Source organism: Hyla sarda, chromosome 3, assembly GCF_029499605.1.
Source record: "Hyla sarda isolate aHylSar1 chromosome 3, aHylSar1.hap1, whole genome shotgun sequence".
NCBI classification, from domain to species: Eukaryota; Metazoa; Chordata; class Amphibia; order Anura; family Hylidae; genus Hyla; species Hyla sarda.
In genome coordinates, this window is record NC_079191.1 from 114,483,065 (window position 1) to 114,507,121 (window position 24,057).

General features: G+C 40.9%; 2 protein-coding genes across 2 annotated transcripts; one reads left to right on the top strand and one right to left on the bottom strand.

Annotated features, from left to right (window-relative positions):
• Window positions 1–403: 403 nt before the first annotated feature.
• Window positions 404–2,219, bottom strand: LOC130361635 (uncharacterized). The gene is made up of 2 exons (XM_056564874.1): window positions 1,253–2,219; window positions 404–585 (listed from the first exon to the last, which is right to left on the bottom strand). Exons 1-2 carry the CDS (start codon window positions 1,925–1,927, stop codon window positions 541–543), a joined length of 720 nt encoding a protein of 239 aa, XP_056420849.1. The 5' UTR covers window positions 1,928–2,219; the 3' UTR covers window positions 404–540.
• Window positions 2,220–2,893: 674 nt separating this feature from the next.
• On the top strand, window positions 2,894–4,709 carry LOC130361634 (uncharacterized). Its single transcript, XM_056564873.1, has 2 exons — window positions 2,894–3,860; window positions 4,528–4,709. The coding sequence occupies exons 1-2, from the start codon at window positions 3,186–3,188 to the stop codon at window positions 4,570–4,572; spliced, it is 720 nt and encodes a 239-aa protein (XP_056420848.1). The 5' UTR covers window positions 2,894–3,185; the 3' UTR covers window positions 4,573–4,709.
• Window positions 4,710–24,057: the final 19,348 nt, after the last annotated feature.

The window sequence follows — 24,057 nt, forward strand, 5'->3', positions numbered from 1 at the left end:
GACACACACTACAACTTCCACATGGGAAGGAACCCTTCAGTTTTCTTCCTCTCCCCAGGCTTCTTGTCGGTCTCTGGAAATGACTCTTTGTGAGTATATCTTTTAAATTAGGAGCTCTCTTCGCTACCACCAGAGGTGTCTTGGGAATAATCCCACGAATCCTATTGTCCGACTGTAGTATGCTCCAGTTGTCCTGCAGAATTTTCCTCAAACCTGACCATTGGTTATTGAACGTTGTCACAAACCTCAGGGATTCATCCTTTCTTTTCTTGTCTTTTCTGTTGGTTTTAAGTAACATCTGGCGGTCAGAGCTATTGGCCCTCTGATATGCCTTGGAAATCACCTTTTTCGGGTAGCCTCGTTCACGGAATCTGGAAGTCAAGTTTGAGGCTTCCATCTTGAAATCTGGGTTTTCCGTGCAATTGCGCTTCACCCTCAAAAACTGCCCCACTGGAATCCCTCGTCGTGTATGTTCTGGGTGGAAAGATGCATAGTGAAGCAAACTGTTCGTAGCTGTTTCCTTTCTGTATAGTTTCGTCATCAGGCAGTCATCCTTTTTCGTAATCCGGAGGTCCAAAAATTCAACTGTATTGGGGGAGATGGAGAAAGTTAAAGAAATATTCAGGTCATTGTGGTTGAGGGAGGAGATAAACTCAAGACACTCCTCCCTCGAACCCTGCCAAATAAATAAAATATCATCTATGAATCTGAACCAATGCAAAACCCGATCAAAGTACCGCGACGGGTACACACACGCCCCCTCCCACCAACCCAAAAAGAGGTTGGCGAAAGAGGGGGCACAGCGAGCACCCATCGCGGTACCAGACACCTGTAAATAAAAATGACTGTCAAAAACAAAATAATTGTGGCGAAGAACAAAATCCAGAAGTTGCAAAACAAATAAATCTAAATCTAATGCTCTCTCTCCATCTCCCCTTTCCTCCAGGAAGTGTGAGACCGCTCTAATCCCATGGTCATGGGCAATATTAGAGTAAAGGGACTCCACATCACAGGTAACAAGATAAACTTCATCCGGTAAAGATATACCCTGAATAGCCTCAATTAAATGGCTGGAGTCCCGAATGTAAGATGGTAAGTTCCTGACCATGGGCTGTAGATGGTAATCAACAAACTCACATGCCTTTTCACACAGACTGCCTATGCCCGAAACTATTGGGCGTCCAGGTGGGTCCACTAGTCTCTTATGTACCTTAGGAAGCATGTAAAAGGTAGCAACACAAGGTTCTCTCACCTGCATAAAATCATGTTCTCTCTTGGATATGGTTCCTGCTTCCCTTGCTGTGTCGAGCAGGTGCGATAATTTCCGCTTGAAGACCTCAGTAGGGTCCATAGGTAACTTCTGGTAGTATTGTTTATTATCCAACTGACGCTGTGCTTCCTTCATGTACTGTTCAACCGGCCACAACACAACATTTCCTCCCTTGTCCGCTTCTTTTATCAAGAATTTATCGTTTTTCTGTAGGTTGTTCAATGCCAATCGTTCTTCCCCAGAGAGGTTTTGGCCTATAAGAGAATTTTTTGGTAGTCCCTGAATATGTTCTCTTACAGTATTGAAGAAGACTTGAATAGCTGGGAATAGGGACAATGGTGGTGCAGTCTTTGAGGGTACATAGCAAGGACAACGGTCATCTTGATTCCTTACCTCATTTTCATTCAGTAGTTCCATGAGATTCCGCAGGACATCCTGGTCATCTGTCTCCAAGTCATTAAGTGCTGATGGTTGAGAATGTATCATTTTGAGGGTTAGTTTCCTACAAAAAAGATATAGATCTTTGGTCAATTCAAAGTGGTTGATCCTGTACATAGGGGAAAAGGAGAGCCCGCGTTTTAATACCGATATTTCTGCATCCGTTAACACATGATTGGAAAGGTTAACTATCTGTAGTTCCTTGTTGGAGACCTCCATCCCTCTGGCCTCACCAGTATTGGGCTCAAATACTGGCGAGGAGATTGTTGGACCGATCACTTGTGTTTCCTCCTGCGGAGGTTGGGGGGTGGGCCCCCTACTCTCGGGCCCCCTCTTTTTATTATTCCGTTTCCCCCGTCTGGTCCTCCTCCGTCCGTGTCGCTCCCTTCCGTGGACAAAAAATCACTACTGCTTGTAGCTCTTTCTCCCTCCTTGTCCTCATTAGAATTTTTCCTTCTATATCTAGGTCTCCTATTCCCTTTATGATTCCACCTATAGGCATTTTGTCGCTCATAATCACCTCTATCACGATTAAACTTCCATTTTTTGCCCTCCATAACATCCCTCTCAAATTTATCCATAATTGTTTTGAGCTTTTCCTGAAAAGGGACTACCAAAGTGTCTTTGTCAAACAATGGCAATTGTACCTCCAAACTCTTCAATTTCTCCTTTAGCTCTTTCAATACCTCCTTGTCATGATCCAATAACATATTAACCAGAATCTTAGAGCACAGGGCCAGACCTGTCTCCCAGGTTTGCTTAAAGTCAGAAGTGACCTCCCACGAAGGGAATATTTGTACCCTTAGCCCCCTAGGATACAGGGAGAGTTTGACATACTCCTCTAGGCTAGATATGTTCCACCATATCCTGGTAATCTGTTTCCTAGGGGGCTAAGGGTACAAATATTCCCTTCGTGGGAGGTCACTTCTGACTTTAAGCAAACCTGGGAGACAGGTCTGGCCCTGTGCTCTAAGATTCTGGTTAATATGTTATTGGATCATGACAAGGAGGTATTGAAAGAGCTAAAGGAGAAATTGAAGAGTTTGGAGGTACAATTGCCATTGTTTGACAAAGACACTTTGGTAGTCCCTTTTCAGGAAAAGCTCAAAACAATTATGGATAAATTTGAGAGGGATGTTATGGAGGGCAAAAAATGGAAGTTTAATCGTGATAGAGGTGATTATGAGCGACAAAATGCCTATAGGTGGAATCATAAAGGGAATAGGAGACCTAGATATAGAAGGAAAAATTCTAATGAGGACAAGGAGGGAGAAAGAGCTACAAGCAGTAGTGATTTTTTGTCCACGGAAGGGAGCGACACGGACGGAGGAGGACCAGACGGGGGAAACGGAATAATAAAAAGAGGGGGCCCGAGAGTAGGGGGCCCACCCCCCAACCTCCGCAGGAGGAAACACAAGTGATCGGTCCAACAATCTCCTCGCCAGTATTTGAGCCCAATACTGGTGAGGCCAGAGGGATGGAGGTCTCCAACAAGGAACTACAGATAGTTAACCTTTCCAATCATGTGTTAACGGATGCAGAAATATCGGTATTAAAACGCGGGCTCTCCTTTTCCCCTATGTACAGGATCAACCACTTTGAATTGACCAAAGATCTATATCTTTTTTGTAGGAAACTAACCCTCAAAATGATACATTCTCAACCATCAGCACTTAATGACTTGGAGACAGATGACCAGGATGTCCTGCGGAATCTCATGGAACTACTGAATGAAAATGAGGTAAGGAATCAAGATGACCGTTGTCCTTGCTATGTACCCTCAAAGACTGCACCACCATTGTCCCTATTCCCAGCTATTCAAGTCTTCTTCAATACTGTAAGAGAACATATTCAGGGACTACCAAAAAATTCTCTTATAGGCCAAAACCTCTCTGGGGAAGAACGATTGGCATTGAACAACCTACAGAAAAACGATAAATTCTTGATAAAAGAAGCGGACAAGGGAGGAAATGTTGTGTTGTGGCCGGTTGAACAGTACATGAAGGAAGCACAGCGTCAGTTGGATAATAAACAATACTACCAGAAGTTACCTATGGACCCTACTGAGGTCTTCAAGCGGAAATTATCGCACCTGCTCGACACAGCAAGGGAAGCAGGAACCATATCCAAGAGAGAACATGATTTTATGCAGGTGAGAGAACCTTGTGTTGCTACCTTTTACATGCTTCCTAAGGTACATAAGAGACTAGTGGACCCACCTGGACGCCCAATAGTTTCGGGCATAGGCAGTCTGTGTGAAAAGGCATGTGAGTTTGTTGATTACCATCTACAGCCCATGGTCAGGAACTTACCATCTTACATTCGGGACTCCAGCCATTTAATTGAGGCTATTCAGGGTATATCTTTACCGGATGAAGTTTATCTTGTTACCTGTGATGTGGAGTCCCTTTACTCTAATATTGCCCATGACCATGGGATTAGAGCGGTCTCACACTTCCTGGAGGAAAGGGGAGATGGAGAGAGAGCATTAGATTTAGATTTATTTGTTTTGCAACTTCTGGATTTTGTTCTTCGCCACAATTATTTTGTTTTTGACAGTCATTTTTATTTACAGGTGTCTGGTACCGCGATGGGTGCTCGCTGTGCCCCCTCTTTCGCCAACCTCTTTTTGGGTTGGTGGGAGGGGGCGTGTGTGTACCCGTCGCGGTACTTTGATCGGGTTTTGCATTGGTTCAGATTCATAGATGATATTTTATTTATTTGGCAGGGTTCGAGGGAGGAGTGTCTTGAGTTTATCTCCTCCCTCAACCACAATGACCTGAATATTTCTTTAACTTTCTCCATCTCCCCCAATACAGTTGAATTTTTGGACCTCCGGATTACGAAAAAGGATGACTGCCTGATGACGAAACTATACAGAAAGGAAACAGCTACGAACAGTTTGCTTCACTATGCATCTTTCCACCCAGAACATACACGACGAGGGATTCCAGTGGGGCAGTTTTTGAGGGTGAAGCGCAATTGCACGGAAAACCCAGATTTCAAGATGGAAGCCTCAAACTTGACTTCCAGATTCCGTGAACGAGGCTACCCGAAAAAGGTGATTTCCAAGGCATATCAGAGGGCCAATAGCTCTGACCGCCAGATGTTACTTAAAACCAACAGAAAAGACAAGAAAAGAAAGGATGAATCCCTGAGGTTTGTGACAACGTTCAATAACCAATGGTCAGGTTTGAGGAAAATTCTGCAGGACAACTGGAGCATACTACAGTCGGACAATAGGATTCGTGGGATTATTCCCAAGACACCTCTGGTGGTAGCGAAGAGAGCTCCTAATTTAAAAGATATACTCACAAAGAGTCATTTCCAGAGACCGACAAGAAGCCTGGGGAGAGGAAGAAAACTGAAGGGTTCCTTCCCATGTGGAAGTTGTAGTGTGTGTCAACATATGACACCCACGGAGAAGTTCGTCAATCGGACTAACGGACAAGACTTTCCCCTGAGAGATTACATCAACTGCAAGACCACCCAGGTAATATATGCATTGATCTGCCCATGCGGAAAGACCTATGTGGGTCAAACTGGCCAGCAGCTGCGGAAGAGGGTGCAAAAACACCTCTCGACCATAGCCCTGGCCAGACGTGACGCAACACTGTACAAACCCCTTACTTCTGTTGCAGGGCATTTTTTGAAGTATCATGCAGGAAAATCTATTGGGCTACGAGTGGTTGGCCTTGAAAAAATAACTACTAACAATAGGGGTGGTCCAGTGACAAGGAAGCTCCTACAGGCGGAGTCAAAGTGGATCTATGACTTGGGGACAGAGACACCACGTGGTCTCAATGAGGAACTCCTGTTTACAGGCTTCTTGGGGTAAGTGTTCTTTCCAATTCATTCTAATACTATCATAATCTTTTCCACTCCAATCCAATCCAATCTACTTTTATTTAATCTATGTTGGTATTTTTCCTCCTTGAGTCTTATTTTTGGGATTCCTTGACTCTATCTGGGGACACATATATGGGATGGATCTGGTGATGGGCCTGTAATTATAAGCAAATATATTGACTTGAGTGGTGGGCCTATGGTGATGGTGGCACTGCGAGGCACGAGTGGATGTGGGTGGTTGTAACCATAGAGGTTAGTGTGGTTTTGGGGGGGGGGGGGGGGGGGGGGGAGGGGGGGGGGGGTAGTACATTCAATATTCAGCACACAGGGATCATTGTATTGGGTTGCACATTACTAACACACTACCTACACGGACACATAGTTTCATTCACATAATACACTGCATTGGGGGAGGTGGGTGGGCGCTGGGATGCACTATAGTGTGTCTGGGCGCAGACCTACAGCTTCCAATCTTCATAATAGATTTAGTTGGCACACCACGACATTACCAGGGATTGAGGGATGGGTAGTTAGTTATCATTTATTCACGCTGGGTGGTTTTGGGATGGGGGACACGCACAATTACCCCACCTTATTATTGAGATTAGTATACAGTTTATGTAGACTATGGTGCACACCAGATTCTGATTTCACGCTTATGAATTGATTCATGCGCCCCAGGAATTACAATACTAGATCCCCAGAGATCAGGACTAAGGAGGATATTCGGAACTGTTGGTACATATTTTCCAAATTCTAACAATCTATATTACATTGATATTCTAGATTACCTGTTCATATAACAACCATATATTGAGGCAGATGAAGATTGGAGAGTGTGAAATAACTGGAGTGATGAGGACATCTAAATGCTATCAGAGGACATTCGACCCTATGAGAGTACGATCCTGGCCACGGAGGAGACTTGGACTCCCTAGGATATGTTATGTGTAGAAGATATGGGGAATGTGTTCATATTGATGGGTGACACTAAGAAACGCTATGTCTGGGAACAACTCAGAATGTGCTCATATTGATGGATGACACGGGAGATAATGGACAATGGGCTTTTGGAAATGTTTTTGCCCTACAAAGCAAGAATCACCAGAAATATGTTGGGGTGGGGCGAGCTGGTGGGGGTTATATTTGGCCGCACTATGTATACTGTACATACATATGACACTAATCTTTGATTAATTGGTTATAATTGGTTATAAATAACTGTTATAGTCTGTTCAACAAAATATAGTTACATGACAATATACGAAGTTTGAAGGAGATACCTGTGGTCTATTAGGTAGAGGATGAAGAATAACTGTGTGGTACTGTGTGGATTATGTGTACATGTGGTATGATATGATGAAATAATGTGGGTCCATGTATGTTGTGGTTCTTATCGAGATATGTTGGGGTGTGTTCCCCTTTGCCTAATCATGTACTCTATTATATTATGTGGGAGAAAATAGGTATCTCATCGGGGTTATACAGAAATACTGGGCCCCATTTTAGGGGCTCCTTAGTGCGTACTCGTCACTATGGTTACGCGTATATTGAGTCTGGTAAATATTTGAAATAACAAACAAATGGTTCCTATTGATGATACATAATAATAATGGTATAAGAATTATCTATGATTATAATATAAATTGCTTTAGTTGATATTTATTATTATTTATTTATTTTTTATTTTTTATTATTTTTTATTTTTTATTTCTTTATACATACATATATATATATTTTTTATAACACTATATTATTATTACATTTATAGTCTTATGTGTACTTTATGTGATTTTGTATTCACGTTAATTTATAATTTATACTCACGGGGAGTCATAATCACTTGGATTTATTATCATGAATTTATATAGGGAATGGTGTACGAATTTATTTGGGGATATGAATTATATATATATTGTTATTTAATCATTCTGTCAGAATTTTAATTTTATTATCATTATTTATTGATCTTAAATTGTCTATAAAATCTTCTATATATATATATTTTTTGTTTATAATATTGGTTTATTGAAGCACATAGTACTGGGGAACCACTATTTGAAAGACTATAGATGAATTAATTTGTGACCATAGTAATAGAGCGCACAGCTACAAATGTTACACATAGGGGATTGCCAGGACGTAGCCCAAGAATGAATGAATGACTAAGTGTAATCTGGAGCGCACTGCGCAAGCGCAAGTAATGAATTTTGTAGTATGGAGTGCGCATGTGTGGATGACGTTTTAGAGTTGTGGGTGTGATCTGGAAGTTTGGATTACGGAGTGGTTGACATGTGGAGCTATGGGCACGACCCGGAAGTTCAAGCGAGCGACAGCGCCCGGGTAGGAGACCCGGAAGTAGAATTCGGACATGAAACCACAGAGACTCACAGGTATCTCCTTCTGGTCAAACAGACCTTTGTAATTAAATTGATTATGGAATATATATAAGACAGATGTAGGGAAATAGAAGCACAACACCCCTGAGGAAGTTGCCGACGGGCAACGGAACGCGTGGGGTCTTTAGGGGGGCACTTGCCTGGTAACACCTCCATTAACCGTCCTGTGTCACTTCACCACTACTTGCTACATGAGAATACAGGTTGTATATGGGCTGTTGTGATGAATTTAGTGTCATGCGGTAGTTTATTTGTATGACATAGGGACGATATTGATGTACTGTATTAGGCATGTGCCCTGGGTGGGGATCCCTTTGTTGAGGGAGCTCACCCCGTTTTTGTGCTTTGGCTGCTTTTAGGCCTGTTTTAAATGTTTTTAAAACAATCTTGTCTGTCTCTTTGATTCATGTATTAAATAAAAGTACTCTTTTGATATCTATGGGTGTGCGCTGTTTTGCGTGTTTCTTTTTCTTTTTGGATATTGTATTACGTTGATACGTATAGCAGCACCCCTTCTCTAATTGATATAGCTGAGCCCGCTCACATTGTAGTGTAAGAACAATCCATGACACTGGCAGGTCTCAGCTTTGCAAAGGGGGCAGTGCAGGCTATGCATTCTGCAGGGTGCCCAAACTTTTGCAGACGCCATTATTTTGTTTTCTGTTATTTTGAAAGTGTAAATGATGGAAATAAAATCTAACTTTTGTTGACATATTATAAGAATGTATAATCTGTAATTTGATGCCTTTTGGAGATTTTTCCATCTTTCCTTGGCTTCTTTATGCACATTAATACAAATTTTTACCTGGGGTGCCCAAACTTTTGATCCCCACTGTATCTTGACCTCATTTCCCAACCTCATATCTCGACCTCATATCCCATCCTCCTATTGCGATCTCATATCTCGACCTCCTGTCCCTTCCTCATATCCCGTCCTCATATGCCGTCCTCCAATCCCGACCTCCTATCCCGTCTTCCTATCCCGACCTCCTATCCCGTCCTCCTATCCTGTCCTCCTATCCCGACCTCCTATCCCGTCCTCCTATCTCTACCTCATATCCCGTCCACATATCTCAACCTCATATCCTATCCTCAGCTGTCTCGCCCCCTGCCATAGACTTACATTGAGGGGCGGAGCGTGATGTCACATGGGGTGGAGCGTGATGTCACATGGGGCAGAGCCGTGATGTCATGATACTCCTGCCCCGTGATCGGCAGTCATCAGACCCGAAGCGATGTTCACTTCGGGGCCTGAGGAGAGCGGGGTGCTGCGTGCGAGATCGCGGGGGACCCCTGCGGACCCCAATCAGGCAACTTATCCCCTATCCTTTAGATAGGGGATAAGTTGTAAGCACGGTAGTACCCCTTTAACTATCATATCTTTTTATTTGAAATATAAGTAATATGTGTACCAGGTATTGAAATATCTCCAGCCATACGGAAGTTATGTGGGAACATACATTTCCCATTGATTTGCATGGGACTTTAAACAAAAACCCAGACCCTCACAAATTGGGGGTAGTTAAGGGTTAAATTAACTATCCTATATTATAAGTGGACATATAAGTAACATGTGACCAAGTATTATCGTAATATCTCCAGTCATTTGGAAGTTATGCAGTAACATATATTTCCCATAGACTTGTATGGGACTTAAAACAAAAACTCAGACCCTGGTAAATAGGGGTGAGTAAGGGTTAAATCACCTATCGTATGTTTGTTGTTGACATATAAGTAACATGTGTGCCAAGTTTCCTGTTAATATCTTCAGCTGTTTGGACGTGATGCTGAAACATACACACACACACAATAACACACGTAGACACATACACACATTGGGGGGAATCTATCATTGATTTTACCCTGGTTTTGTGGTGTACATTTATCTCACAGTTTGTCTCAGATGCTGTTTTGAGACTTGTCATTGCAACTTTTGCTTTAGAAGTTTTTTCTTAAGAATATACCAAGTCATTATTTCAGTTGAAATCATGCAGTGGTCAGGTATTCATGAAATGCGACTTTTCAGTTTTTCGCATCTTTTGTCGCAACTGCGCTCAGTTAGGCGCAAATCTACACCAGCCCTAACTTGGCTTACAAAACTGACTGTTGAAAGCATTATTAAAAAGTCACACATTTTGACACACGAGATAAAAAGTCGCAGAGGAATCACCATACAAAGTGGAGTACTGAAGTAAGATGTGATCAGCACCAGATTTATCACTTGCTCTGCTCCATGTAGTACATTTGGTGCAGGTACACAGTTTCCTCCACATTAATGAATGGGGTAAAAAGGCGTTCACCTACACCACTCTTGATGAATAACCCCAATTGAGTTTTTTGTATACTGTAAAGATAGATATGAAGGTAATGCTGTGGTTTCTCCTACTATTGCTAAGCTTTTAAGGGATTATTCCAGGGAAAGCTAAAAATGTATTTCCTCAGAACAACTCTTGAATGTTTTCTTTCAAACTATTTACTATAAAAGAGAAAACATTCTTTATTATTAGTGATGAGCGGCATAGGCCATATTCGAATTTGCAATATTTCGCGAATATATGGATGAATATTCGTCATATATTCGCGAAATTTGCATATTCGTTATATTCGTATTTTCACATATGTTCACGAATATTGAACCCTCCCTTCTTTAATGGTATAGGGAACTCTGACTAGTGCATTAGCTCTGTGATTTCTTGCCCATTGGAACCAATAGGCCCATTGTGGTCTATGGGGATCTCATGGCATGTAAAACAGTAAGCTAAGCAGGACTGTGGATGGGAGACCACCACTAGTCCGAGTCCTGAGGTGGGACAGAGTGTTACAGTGCTGTGGTTTAACTTTACTTTCCTGGAAAAGCTGCTGAGTTGCCCATAGCAACCAATCAGATTGCTTCTTTCATTTTTCACAAGGCCTCTGCAAAATGAAAGAAGTGATCTGATTGGTTGCTAGGGGCAATTCATAAGTTTCTGAGTTGCCCATAGCAACCAGATTGCTTCCTTCATTTTTCAGAGGCCTTTTCAAAAATGAAGGAAACAATCTGATTGGTTGCTGTGGACAACTGCACAACCCTTCCTCTACACTGGTTTTCCGCATATGTGCATATTCGTGAATATTGAGCCCTCCCTTCTTTAATGGTATAGGGAACTATGACTAGTGCATTAACTCTGTGATTTTTTGCCTGTTCAAACCAATAGGCCCATTGTGGTCTATGGAGATCTCCCTCTCGGCAGCACAGTTGAATGCGAGACCACCACGAGTTTGAGTCCTGGGGTGGGACAGAGTGTTAGAGTGCTTTGGTCTAACTTTACTTTACTGGAAAAGCAGCTGAGTTGCCCATAGCAGATCGCTTCTTTCATTTTTCACAAGGCCTCTGCAAAATGAAGGAAGCAATCTGATTGGTTGCTATGGGCAACTCAGACCTTTTCCTCTGGACAGGTTTTGATAAATCTCCCTCTATGGGGGAGATTCATCAAAAGGAGTGTAGAGAAAGAGTTATGCAGTTGCCCATAGCAACTAATTAGATTGCTTCTTTCATTTTTGAAAAGGCCTCTGAAAAATGAAGGAAGCAATCTGATTGGTTGCTATGGGCAACTCAGAAACTTTTCCTCTGGACAGGTTTTTATAAATCTCCCTCTATGGGGGAGATTCATCAAAAGGAGTGTAGAGAAAGAGTTATGCAGTTGCCCATAGCAACTAATTAGATTGCTTCTTTCATTTTTGAAAAGGCCTCTGAAAAATGAAGGAAGCAATCTGATTGGTTGCTATGGGCAACTCAGAAACTTTTCCTCTGGACAGGTTTTTATAAATCTCCCTCTATGGGGGAGATTCATCAAAACCAGTGTAGAGGAAGAGTTGTGCAGTTGCCCATAGCAACCAATCAGATTGCTTCTTTCATTTTTGAAAAGGCCTCTGAAAAATGAAGGAAGCAATCCGGTTGCTATGGGCAACTCAGAAACTTTTCCAGGAAAAGTTTCTGAGTTGCCCATAGCAACCAATCAGATCACTTCTTTAATTTTGCAGAGGCCTTGTGAAAAATGAAAGAAGCAATCTGATTGGTTGCTATGGCCAACTCAGCAGCTTTTCCAGGAAAGTAAAGTTACACCACACCACTGTAACACCTGGGACTCGAACCAGTGGTGGTCTCCCATCCACTTTGCTGCTGAGACGGTCCTGCTTATCTTACTGTTTTACATGCCATGAGATCCCCATAGACCACAATGGGCCTATTGGTTTTGAGGTGCAAAAAATCACAAAGTTAATGCATCAGTCATAGTTCCCTATACCATTAAAGGGGTACTCTGGGGAAAACCTTTTTTCTTTTAAATCAACTGGTGGCAGAAAGTTACACATATTTGTAAATTACTTCTATTAAAAAATCTTAATCCTTCCAGTACTTATTAGCTGCTGAATGCTAAAGAGGAAATTCCTTTCTTTTTGGAACACTGATGACATCACGAGCACAGTGCTCTCTGCTGACATCTCTGTCCATTTTTGCAACCATGCATAGCAGATGCATAGCAGATGCATAGCAGATGTATAGCAGATGTATGCTAAGGGCAGTATGGTGGCTCAGTGGTTAGCACTGCTGCCTTGCAGTGCTGGGGACTTGGGTTCAAATCCCACTAAGGGCAACAATACATAAAGCATTATTATTCTTATAATAACATCAGCAGAGAGAACTGCGCTCATGATGTCATCAGAGAGCTTTCAAAACAGAAAATAATTTCCTCTGTAGTATTCAACAGCTAATAAATACAGGAAGGATTATTTTTTTTTTAATAGAAGTAGTTTACAAATATGTTTAACTTTCTGCCACCAGTTGATTTAAAAGAAAAAAGGTTTTCACCGGAGTACCCCTTTAAATAAGGGAGGATTCAATATTCGCGAATATGCGCATACGTTTTTGCATGTGTGGAAAAAAATAGTGCAATATTCACGAATTCGCGAATATGCGATATTCACGATTAAAATTCGAATTGCGAATATTCGCAAGCAACACTATTCATTATATATTAGAAGACAGGTATTTAATTTTTGTACAGATGGACCTACTGTATATTGATGGAAGCAAAAATAGTTTAGTAAACCTTTTTATTTATAAAGTTAATGTATCTGCCAGTATAAAGTTTAACTCCATTGAAGGCAATTACTGTGTATGCTGTGAATGTGTAGTTATTGTGTTCAGTCAGTTCCCTTCACCATCAACGTGCCCTGGTTTGTTCTGTAAAGAATTGTGCTATGTTGCTCATTATGCTGTGTTCAATGAAAAGATATCATAATGATGATGTTTCCTCTGAATTAAACGTTGGCTGATTGCCTGGAATGATTAAAGGGGTATTCCAGGAATCTTTTTATTTGACTATGCTACAGGGGCTGTAAAGTTTGAGTAGTTCATAATATAGTGTCTGCACCTGTGTGTGATGGTGGTCTTGCACTTCATCTGGGAATTTCGCTAGAGATAAGCGAATATTTGGAAAAAATTTGGTTCGATCCAAATTAATTTGCTGAGAATCACTATTAAAAATGGCTATTTCTGGCCTACAGAGAGCCTCAATAGGGGTGTAGAACACTTTACCTTGCCATAACACGCTTAGGTAGTGTGCTGGGTTATTTAAATAATATTTTAAGTAGAAGAAAATTACAAATCTGAAAAAAAAAATTTGAAACCATCTGGTGGCAAAATATTATAATCTCAGAGTTCTCCTCACTCAGGTTTATGGAGTGAACTGTTGCAGAAATTTCTACAACTTAAACTGCCCCCCTTTTAAATCCACCCTTGATAATCTTGTCACATATAATACTTCCTCTTTTTTTATGGCACTTTTATCACAGATTTTAGTTTTTGAAGTTTGTATTTTTAGCACTTGCATGTTCTGTAATCAGGGCTGTAGCTCCCATGAGACGAGTGAGGCAAGGGGGGTCCAGCACATATTACACTGAGGCATTGATTTCCAACCGGGGTGCAAGAACACTCTGGTGGGAAATCTGGCACAAAATTTTTTTGATTTTCCTGCCCAGGCCTGTGCACCTGTGAGTCACAGGCATGCAAGGAAGGTGGGAGGGAGGTCTGTGTATCCTCTCTCTTCTGTGGCACAGCTCTGGACTCTGGATCCTCCCTGGTCCCTGAGCAGAATGATGGGGATGGAGGGAAGGAGCAGGAGAGGCGCAGAAAGAGGCCTACTCAGCTTCAGGTACTGAACACTTTCCCTTCTGTCACCCCCCTCTACACCCCTTGTCACCCCTGTATATCCCTCTGTCACCCCTGTACACCTGTCTACACCCCTTTGTCACCACTGTCATACCTTTATACCCCTGTTACCCCTGTATGCTACTCAGAAGATGGCCAAAAAGCACATGGCAGGTATAGGGCTACCAACAACAAATTAACCCAAAGGGTTAACAAAAACCTGGTATTCCGTGTGCTAGAATAAAACTTAACTTTTATTATAGAAAAAAATGAAATAATTAAACTTGTGAGACACACAATTAAAATCACAACTCCATGTACATATCCAAGCAATTGTGATATGTTAGTCAGATACACTATATAGTGATTTCTTAACTCCGACCTATAGAAAAAGTTTATATGTGCCTATCTGGGAAGAACCATCCCCAATAAGCCTATAACAATCATTCAGTAATGGTATTAATTTGAATCCCTCCCAGGGTATAACCCCGTCTCATGGGAGTATGGATAATAAATGACCGTCATATATGAATCCTGAACAGGGAAATGATGGTCATATAAAAATAATATCTATTGGAGCTCTCCCAGGGTATAACCCTCTCTCATGGGAGTTTGGTCTTATCCAATAGATATTCCTTAATAATAATCCATCAACAGAATGTTTATATATAGACAACGTCACACCACTGTGCACCGTGGGTGTGGGTCCAGAACAGATCTGGAGTCACTGTGAGTGAGGCTATATTAGGAAATTACATAGAGATGCAGATTAAAACCATAAACTGTCACACATCAACATGTTTCGCCACTCTTGTGGCTTTGTCAAGGAGAATGACTGACAGCATTGAGTGTCTGCTCCACTGAGGATTATGGCAATTAGGGATATATTATGCTAATTATTAGAAAAAAAAATGTTTTAGAAAAAAAAAAAAAATAAAAAATAAAAAAATTATCTGCTGATAGTAGTCGGAAACCATCGGGTTTAAAGCATGCTCAGCCCGTGAGCGTAATTTAAACACCGGTAACAGGACCACGGGTATGCTCCTGGTCCTTAAGTACCAAGACGCAATGCCATAACCATACGCCTTTCATCCTTAAGGTGTTAAAGACTAGTGTTGCTCACGAATATTCGTAATTCGAATATTATTCGCGAATATCGCATATTCGCGAATTCGCGAATTTCGCGAATATAGCGCTATATATTCGTAATTACGAATATTCGTTTTTTGTTTTTTTCATAGTACACATCACAGTGATCACCCCTCTCTGCTTCCAGCTTGTGTAGTATAAAGAAGGCTGTAATACTACTGTGTGAGACTGGCGTGCGAAAATTCGCATATGCGAAAATTAGCACATGCTAATTTTCGCATATGCGAAGTTTCGTGTATGCTAATTTTGTATATGCTAATGTTCACATATGTTAATTTTCGCATATGCGAAAATAAGACGAGAATATAACGAATATGCGAATATTCGCGAATATATGACGAATATTCGTCCATATATTCGCGAATATTCGCGAATTCGAATATGGCCTATGCCGCTCAACACTATTAAAGACACAAGAAACTTCCCGCACAGCTCTGTACATTTGCGGAGTGGCTATGAGCAGGACACACTGCATAGCATATGAGCCGGAGAATCATAGATAATGGCAGACATAAGTGATCACGCTGTTGCCTGCCATTTACCCTTAAGATGCTGAAATCAATACTGATCACAGCATTTGAAGCATCTGCAGAGCCTGGGGGGGGGGGATTTATCAGACCACATGCGGTGCAATCATGGGGGTCTGATGAATCAAAATGACCACTTCACATACCTGATCCTGGCCGTCTGCTGCAATTTTCTACTCTTTTATGCCCTTTAGCAGACCAGAGAAGCAGATTGCAGATAACAGTAATCCGTATTATGCCTATTCATAGTACTGAACAGTGAAAGCAATCATTAGATTGCAATAAATAGTTCCCTGTGGGGATTAAAAAAGTGTAAAAAAAAATGGTTCCAATTGGTCACACTGTGGGTAGTCAGTGGTGATTACAGTAACTAGCTGGATGCCTTTCAAGACCTCTGTAGGTCTTTTCTTCAGCAGTTTAAATGATACTACAAGGTGCTGAAAAACATGTCCAGCAAGTTACTGGAATCACCACTGACTACCCACAGTTTGGCCAATTGGATTTACTATTGCACCGCATACCTACCATCATGCCTGCTTATTAAATAGCAAGGCGTGTGTGCTACATACCACGTGGACAACACCCGGGATCCTCGCACAGACATAATCTCCCCACGGAGCAGGAGCACTGCAGTCCACCTGCCCGGAGCCCATCTGTCCATGCTGCGACACTTAGGAGATGGTCTCCCGCAGCATACCCTCTTGCTATAGAGAGCCGGCGGTGAGGATAAAGACCAGCACGTCCTTGTTCCAGTAAGGTAAGTGGTTACAATACTGTACTATGACTTGTGGTCCCAGCATGCCTTTGCTGTTATAACTATTTTAATTACTGTTTTTCTCAGCACACTGAAACTAGTGACTCAGAATATGTCTTATACAAACTTGCTACAATGAATACTACTTACCAACGTATTATACAGTATTAGCTGATATAACGATTCAATACTAAAAGAAAGAGCGATTTTCTTTGTAACTACAAGAAACTGTTGCTAACCATAAATAATAGCTTTTTAGTCACTACTTGTAGCCAACTTGTATCCATTGTGGGATTGATTTTATTCAATATAAGGTGATCCTGAACATTTTTTATGCACATTTATCTATTTAATGTATGAACTGATTTATTTTACAATACATTCTGACTTTCATGGCACACAAGGGCCCTGTGTACCACCAGTTGCATTTTGAACAATTTTATATGGTACATACCACTGTCGTTTAAATCTTATTACCAAAATAAAATATTTTTCTGAATATCCGAGACCTTGAGCCCCAGATTCTTACTTCATAATGTGCAATTTTTACAGAAAAATGAAAACGGAAGTACCCAAAAGTTGCAAAATGTTCATTTTCTTTTTTCAACTTTGCCCCACAAATATTATTTCATTTCACCGTAGATTTTTTTGTAAAATGAGTGAAGTCATTGTAAATAATAATTGGTGGCGCAAAAAACAAGCCCTCTTATGAGTCTGTAGGTGGAAAATTGAAAACACTATGATTTTTAGAAGAGGAGGAGAAAAAAAAACCCTGTTGTCCTTAAGGGCTTAAAGTGAGGATCCTGCAGAAGGACCATAAAAAACCTAAGTTTCTATAATAACTTGAAGATGTTTTGTCTCATTTAAGGGCCATTCAAACATATTAGAAGTACAGTACAAGACTTCTGCCATTACAGATGTAAAAGTCATCTGCAAACTGATCTGCAAAATCAGTTAGAGCTCTATATATGTACAAAAACAAGTATAATAATAAAAAGGGAGTGGTGAGTCCCGTAGAGCACATGGGCAGTTCACCAAGGGCTCTTCATGCAATACCGGGTCCCCTACCGGCAATCTCACTTTGGGTTCTGGAGGCCGGCGCCCAAAGCCCGCCCCTTGTTGCATATTAATTTTTTGCTTCTCCATGTCCTAATGACGTGGAGTTATCCTCACCCCTAAGCACTGCGCTCTGTCTTAAGAGCGCATGCACTGTTTTTTTTTTACCTAGCTCTCCGTCCTGATGACATGAGAGCTGTGTGTCCTTAGAACCGCTCTGCACCGCAAAACTGCACATGAGCTCTGAAAACAGAGGGCAGCGCTCAGGGTGCCGGATAACTCCATGCCATTAGGAAGAGGAGAAGCAAAAAAGAGAGGTGGACTTTGGGCGCTTACTCCTGAAAGCAAAGCAAGATTGCCGGCGGGGGACCTGCCTGTTGCGCGCAAAATTGGGTTGGATGGCGGACACTTTAGAGGACGCAAACTCAGCCAAAAGAAAACTTTACTAAGTAAGTGAGCACATTACAGACTCCTGTTCACTCACACTATAACACAATGTCCTGGGTTTAGTGTGGGTGAACGGTGAACTTGAGGACAGTTTTCCTTACAGTATATAGTATATGTGAACAAAGAAGTCGTCCAGCTCCCAAGATGCAATTAAAATTAGTATTCTTTATTGATCCATCAGATAGGATTCACACACAGAGGTAGAAGCATCTGACGGTTTTGCACGGAACGTGCTTAATCGAGTCTACGATTAATCGAGTCTACGGGACCGGCACGTCTGTGCTCAGCTGATGCATGTTCCCTAATATGTGGTGAATACAACCGGTGTCTTGCGCAAACACATATATATATATATATATATATATATATATATATATATATATATACATACATACAGGTGAAACTCCAAAAATTTTAATATCGTGCAAGCATTTCAGTAATGCAACTTAAAAAGAAAGCATTAAAGAGGTTATCCAGGAAAAAACTTTTTATATATCAACTGGTTCCAGAAAGTTAAAAAGATTTGTAAATTACTTCTATTAAAAATGTTATTCCTTTCAGTACTTATGAGCTTCTGAAGTTGAGTTGTTCTTTTCTGTCTAAGTGCTCTCTGATGACATGTCTCGGGAACCGCCCAGTTTAGAAGCAAATCCCCATAGCAAACCTCTTCCACTCTGTGCAGTTCCTGAGACAAGCAGAGATTTACAAATCTGTTTAACTTTCTGGCACCAGTTGAAATATATATATATATATATATATATATATATATATATATATATATATATATATATAAAGTATTTTCCTGGAATACCCCTTTAACCCCTTAAGGACTCAGGGTTTTTCCGTTTTTGCACTTTCGTTTTTTCCTCCTTACCTTTTAAAAATCATAACCCTTTCAATTTTCCACCTAAAAATCCATATTATGGCTTATTTTTTGCGTCATCAATTCTACTTTGCAGTGACATCAGTCATTTTACCCAAAAATTCACGACAAAACGGAAAAAAAATCATTGTGCGACAAAATCGAAGAAAAAACTACATTTTGTAACTTTTGGGGGCTTCCATTTCTACGCAGTGCATATTTCGGTAAAAATGACACCTTATCATTATTCTGTAGGTCCATATGGTTAAAATGATACCCTACTTATATAGGTTTGATTTTGTCGTACTTCTGGAAAAAATCATAACTACATGCAGGAAAATGTGTACGTTTAAAAATGTCCTCTTCTGACCCCTATAACTTTTTTATTTTTCCACAAACAGGGCAGTATGAGGGCTCATTTTTTGCGCCGTGATCTGAAGTTTTTATCGGTATGATTTTTGTTTTTATCGGACTTTTTGATCACTTTTTATTCATTTTTTTAATGGTATAAAAAGTGACCAAAATACGTTTTTTGGGACTTTGGAATTTTTTGGCGCGTACGCCATTGACTGTGCGGTTTAATTAACAATATATTTTTATAGTTAGGACATTTACACACGCGGTGATACCACATGTTTATTTTTATTTACACTGTTTTATTTTTTTATGGGAAAAGGGGGGTGATTCAAACTTTTATTAGGGAAGGGGTTAAATGACCTTTATTAACACTTTTTTTTTACTTTTTTTTTGCAGTGTTATAGGTCCCATAGGGACCTATAACACTGCACACACTGATCTCCTATGCTGATCACTGGCGTGTATTAACACGCCTGTGATCAGCGTTATCGGCGCTTGACTGCTCCTGCCTGGATCTCGGGCACGGAGCAGTCATTCGTCGATCGGACACCGAGGAGGCAGGTAAGGGCCCTCCCGGTGTCCTGCAAGCTGTTCGGGACACCGCGATTTCACCGCGGCGGTCCCGAACAGCCCGACTGACTAGCCGGGATACTTTCACTTTCGCTTTAGAAGCGGCGGTCAGCTTTGACCGCCGCTTCTAAAGGGTTAATACCGCACATCGCCGCGATCGGCGATGTGTGGTATTAGCCGCGGGTCCCGGCCGTTGATGAGCGCCGGGACCAACGCGATGTGATGCGTAAATATACGTAAATATACGCCCTGCGTCGTTAAAGGGTTAAGTGCTCCAAAATCTCCTGTTAGATGAATGCGTTCACCCTCAACTTAATGAAGCACAGTTTTCTTAATTTTTTTTGCTTATGTGCGACTTATTTATCAACTGGTTTGAGCCTGTTGATAAATTTCTTTCACGTAAGCAATTTTAAATTTTTTTTGCTTTGGTAGTGGCTTTTTCTGCTCCATGTCTGAGCTGGAGTAAATTTAGTAGGTTTTTTCATGTGATGCGACTTTTTTGCTACTTTTGCACTGCAAGTCAAAAATCACTTTTTGCTTTGGTAAGCAAGTCTCTTTTTTCTTTGCTTAGGGCACGGCACAATCCAAAAGTTGCACAAAAAATAGAGTAGTCGAATATGAGACTTTTTTGCGAAAATATTAAGCAAAAAAAACGTACTAAATGCTTTGATAAATGTCCCTTGTGATACATTGGGGATTTGGGGTTTTCATGAGCTGTAAGCCATATTCTTCACATTTATGACAAATCAAAGTTTGAACTATCTTGCTTTGCACGTAATGAGTCTCTCATATATTATTTTCACCTTTTAAATTGCATTACTGAAATAAATTAACTTTGCACGATATTCTAATTTTTTGAGTTTCACCTGTAAGGGAAAGGACCCCTTAAGGACTGAGGGTGAATCCATATGCCCCCGATTTGGAGTCCTTAAATGGGCACTGTCACCAACTTTATTTTTTGATATGTTGTAGTACTTATGTACTACAACATATCTCTAATATACTTTTATTATTATTTTTTTCATTAAAAAGGTTTAATTTACATTTAAAAACCGGCTACTGAAAAAGGACTGATTTTGGAGTGGTAATCAGTCCTTTTTTAGTTAGGCTGCCCTCGCTCCCTGCCTGTCAATCAGACAGGCGGGAGCGAGCTCATTGGCTCCCCGGCCACTGGCTGGGAGGCCACTCCTCCTCACTCAGCAGGCATCCCATCACGTCGCCGAGGGAGGTCCTGAGACCCCCCATGTCGGCGATCCCTGCAAATCGCCGGTCAGATCGGCGATTTCAGACCAGCAATCTGTGGGAAACTTATCATAAACCCCCACCTGTTTGAATGTACCCTAAAAACACTACACTACAGGCATTCTGGGAATTTAGCAACAGCTGGAGGCACCCTGTTTGGGAATCACTGGTGTAGAATACCCCTATGTCCACCCTTATGCACTCCTGAATTTAGTCCTCAAATGCGCATAGCGCTCTCTCACTTCGGAGCCCTGTTGCACATCAAGGAAACAATTTAGGGCCACATATGGGGTATTTCCATACTCGGGAAGAATTACACTACACATTTTGGGGGGCTTATTCTCCTTTTACCCCATCTGAAAAGGAAAAGTTGGGGTCTACACCAGCCTGTTAGTGTAAAAAAACAAAAACAAAATTACACTAACAAGATGGTGTTGCCCCATAGTTTTTATTTTCACAAGAGGTAAAAGGAAAAAAAGACCCCCAAAATTTGTACAGAGATATAAAATGCTCTGCGGATACAGAACAAGGCTCAGGAGTGAGAGCGCACTATATTCACTTGAGGTGAATTGGTGATTTGCACAGGGGTGGCTGATTTTACAGCGGTTCTGACATAAACATAAAAAATATAAATACCCACGTGTGACCCCATTTTGGAAACTACACCCTCACGGAACGTAACAAGGGGTATAGTGAGCCTTAACACCCCACAGGTGATTGACAAATTTTTGTTAAAGTTGGATGGGAAAATGAAAAGAAAAAAAAAATGAACTAAAATGCTGGTGTTACCCTAAATTTTTCATTTTTCACAAGGAAAAATAGGAAAAAAGCCACCAAATTTGTAACCCCAAATGTGTCCGGAATTGAAGGCCGTGTGTGTTTACAAAGCCCCATAGTGCCAGATCAATGAACCCCCACACGCACACACATGTGACCCCATTTTGGAAACTACACCCCTCATGGAATGTAATAAGGGGTACAGTGAGCATTTATGCCCCACATGTGTCTGACAGATTTTTGGAACAGTTGCCCACTGTTCCAAAGATCTGTCAAAGGCCAATGGGGTGGAAATGCTCACTGCACACCTTATTAAATTCTATGAGGGGTGTAATTTCCAAAATGGGGTCTTATGTGGGGGGTCCACTGTTCTGGCACCACGGGGGGCTTTATAAATGCTCATGGCCCCGACTTCCGTTCCAAACAAATTCTCTCTCCAAAAGCCCAATGGCGCTTTTTCTCTTCTGAGCATTGTAATGCGGCAGCAGAGCACTTGATGTCCACACATGGGGTATTTCCATACTCAGAAGAAATGGGGTTACAAATTTTGGTGGGCATTTTCTCCTATTACCCCTTGTAAAAATGTAAAATTTGGGGGAAAAACAGCATTTTAGTGAAAAAAAATGTTTCCTTCCTAAATGCGACATGCCCTCCAAAAACCATTTCAGCAAAATTTGCTTTCCAAAAGCCAAATGTGACTCCTTCTCTTCTGAGCATTGTAGTGCGCAAGCAGAGCACTTGACATCCACACATGGGGTATTGCCATACTCAGAAGCAATGGGATTACACTTTTTTGGGGGGTATTTTCTCCTATTACCCCTTGCAAAAATTTGAAATTTTGAGGGGAAAAAACTGCATTTTTGAAACATGAAATTTTTCATTTACACATCCGACTTTAACGAAAAGTCGTCAAACACCTGTGGGCTTTTAAGGCTCACCGTAGCCCATTTTATGTTCCTTGAGGGGTGTAGTTTCCAAAATATTTTTGTTTTTGTTTTTCTGGCACCATAGGGGCTTCCTAAATGCGACATGCCCCCCAAAAACCATTTCAGCAAAATTCACTCTCCAAAATCCCATATTTGCTTCTTCCCTTCAGAGCCCTCTAGTGCACCCACGGAGATCTTTACATCCACATATGAGGTATTTCCTTACTCGAGAGAAATGGGGTTACAAATTTTGGTGGGGTTTCTCTCATTTTACCCCTTGTAAAAATAAAAAATAAAATTGCTCTGCAAGAACATGCAACTGTAAAATTTTCTCCTTCACTTTGTTGCTCTTCCTGTGAAACACCTTACAAGCAGGGAGCTTTAAAGTTAGAAAAGTGCTAAATTTTCAACATTTCAGGAAATTCTGGGATTTACCACTATGTTAAAGTAGAATATGTCATGAAAAACAATCTCAGAATCAGAATAAACGGTAAAAGCATCCCAGAGTTGATATGGCATAAAGTGGTCAGAATTGCAAACAAAGGCCAAGTCCTTAAGGTGAAAAAGGGTTCAGTCCGGGGTGATTAAACACATACGATAAGATTAGATATAGACCTTTGTTTGGGTGTAACTGCTTGATAAATCCTCTGTACCACAATGGTAGCAGCACAATCTTGGCCCAGTAGGTCTGCAAACAGCTTTGTTTAAATAGAATTAAAAACAAATCATAGCATAGTATCTTTTACTTCATAGGTTAAGAATATCATGTAATAAAAAGGTTACATATCACTCTATTCAGAGGAACCTCATGATATTAAGATGGGCAATATCTAATCATAGACATCAATATGGAATGCTTAATACACTCCGTCCTCTTCTAACCAACTACAAATCACATGACTCCATGAATGGGAAAATCCATCTAAGAATATATAGATGGAAGAACTATGAAATACCTTTTCCCCATTCTGGACTATTTTCTATACATCATCTTGGTAAGACATTAAGACAAATAGCAATTATATATGATCTTGCTAGACTATATTTTAGGAGGAAGAACTTGAAACAAGTTTCCTGTGTGGGAAATATACTCATAACACTTAGCTTGGCGAGTAGAAATTCTATCAATGTCTAAGCAATTATTTCATACTTTGATAGATTATGAGTCTTGATTCTTCGGCAGGTAGAATGAAGGCTCACAATATCCTAAAACTATAATCTCAATATCGAGATAATTAATTATTTAA

Bases quoted from the DNA above. Each gene is read 5' to 3' on its own strand.
- LOC130361635 (XM_056564874.1), bottom strand. From the start codon at position 1,927: ATGGAGGTCTCCAACAAGGAACTACAGATAGTTAACCTTTCCAATCAT. The intron at 586-1,252 runs GTGAGAGAACCT...CCCCCAATACAG, and splicing joins GAGAACATGATTTTATGCAG to TTGAATTTTTGGACCTCCGG.
- LOC130361634 (XM_056564873.1), top strand. From the start codon at position 3,186: ATGGAGGTCTCCAACAAGGAACTACAGATAGTTAACCTTTCCAATCAT. The intron at 3,861-4,527 runs GTGAGAGAACCT...CCCCCAATACAG, and splicing joins GAGAACATGATTTTATGCAG to TTGAATTTTTGGACCTCCGG.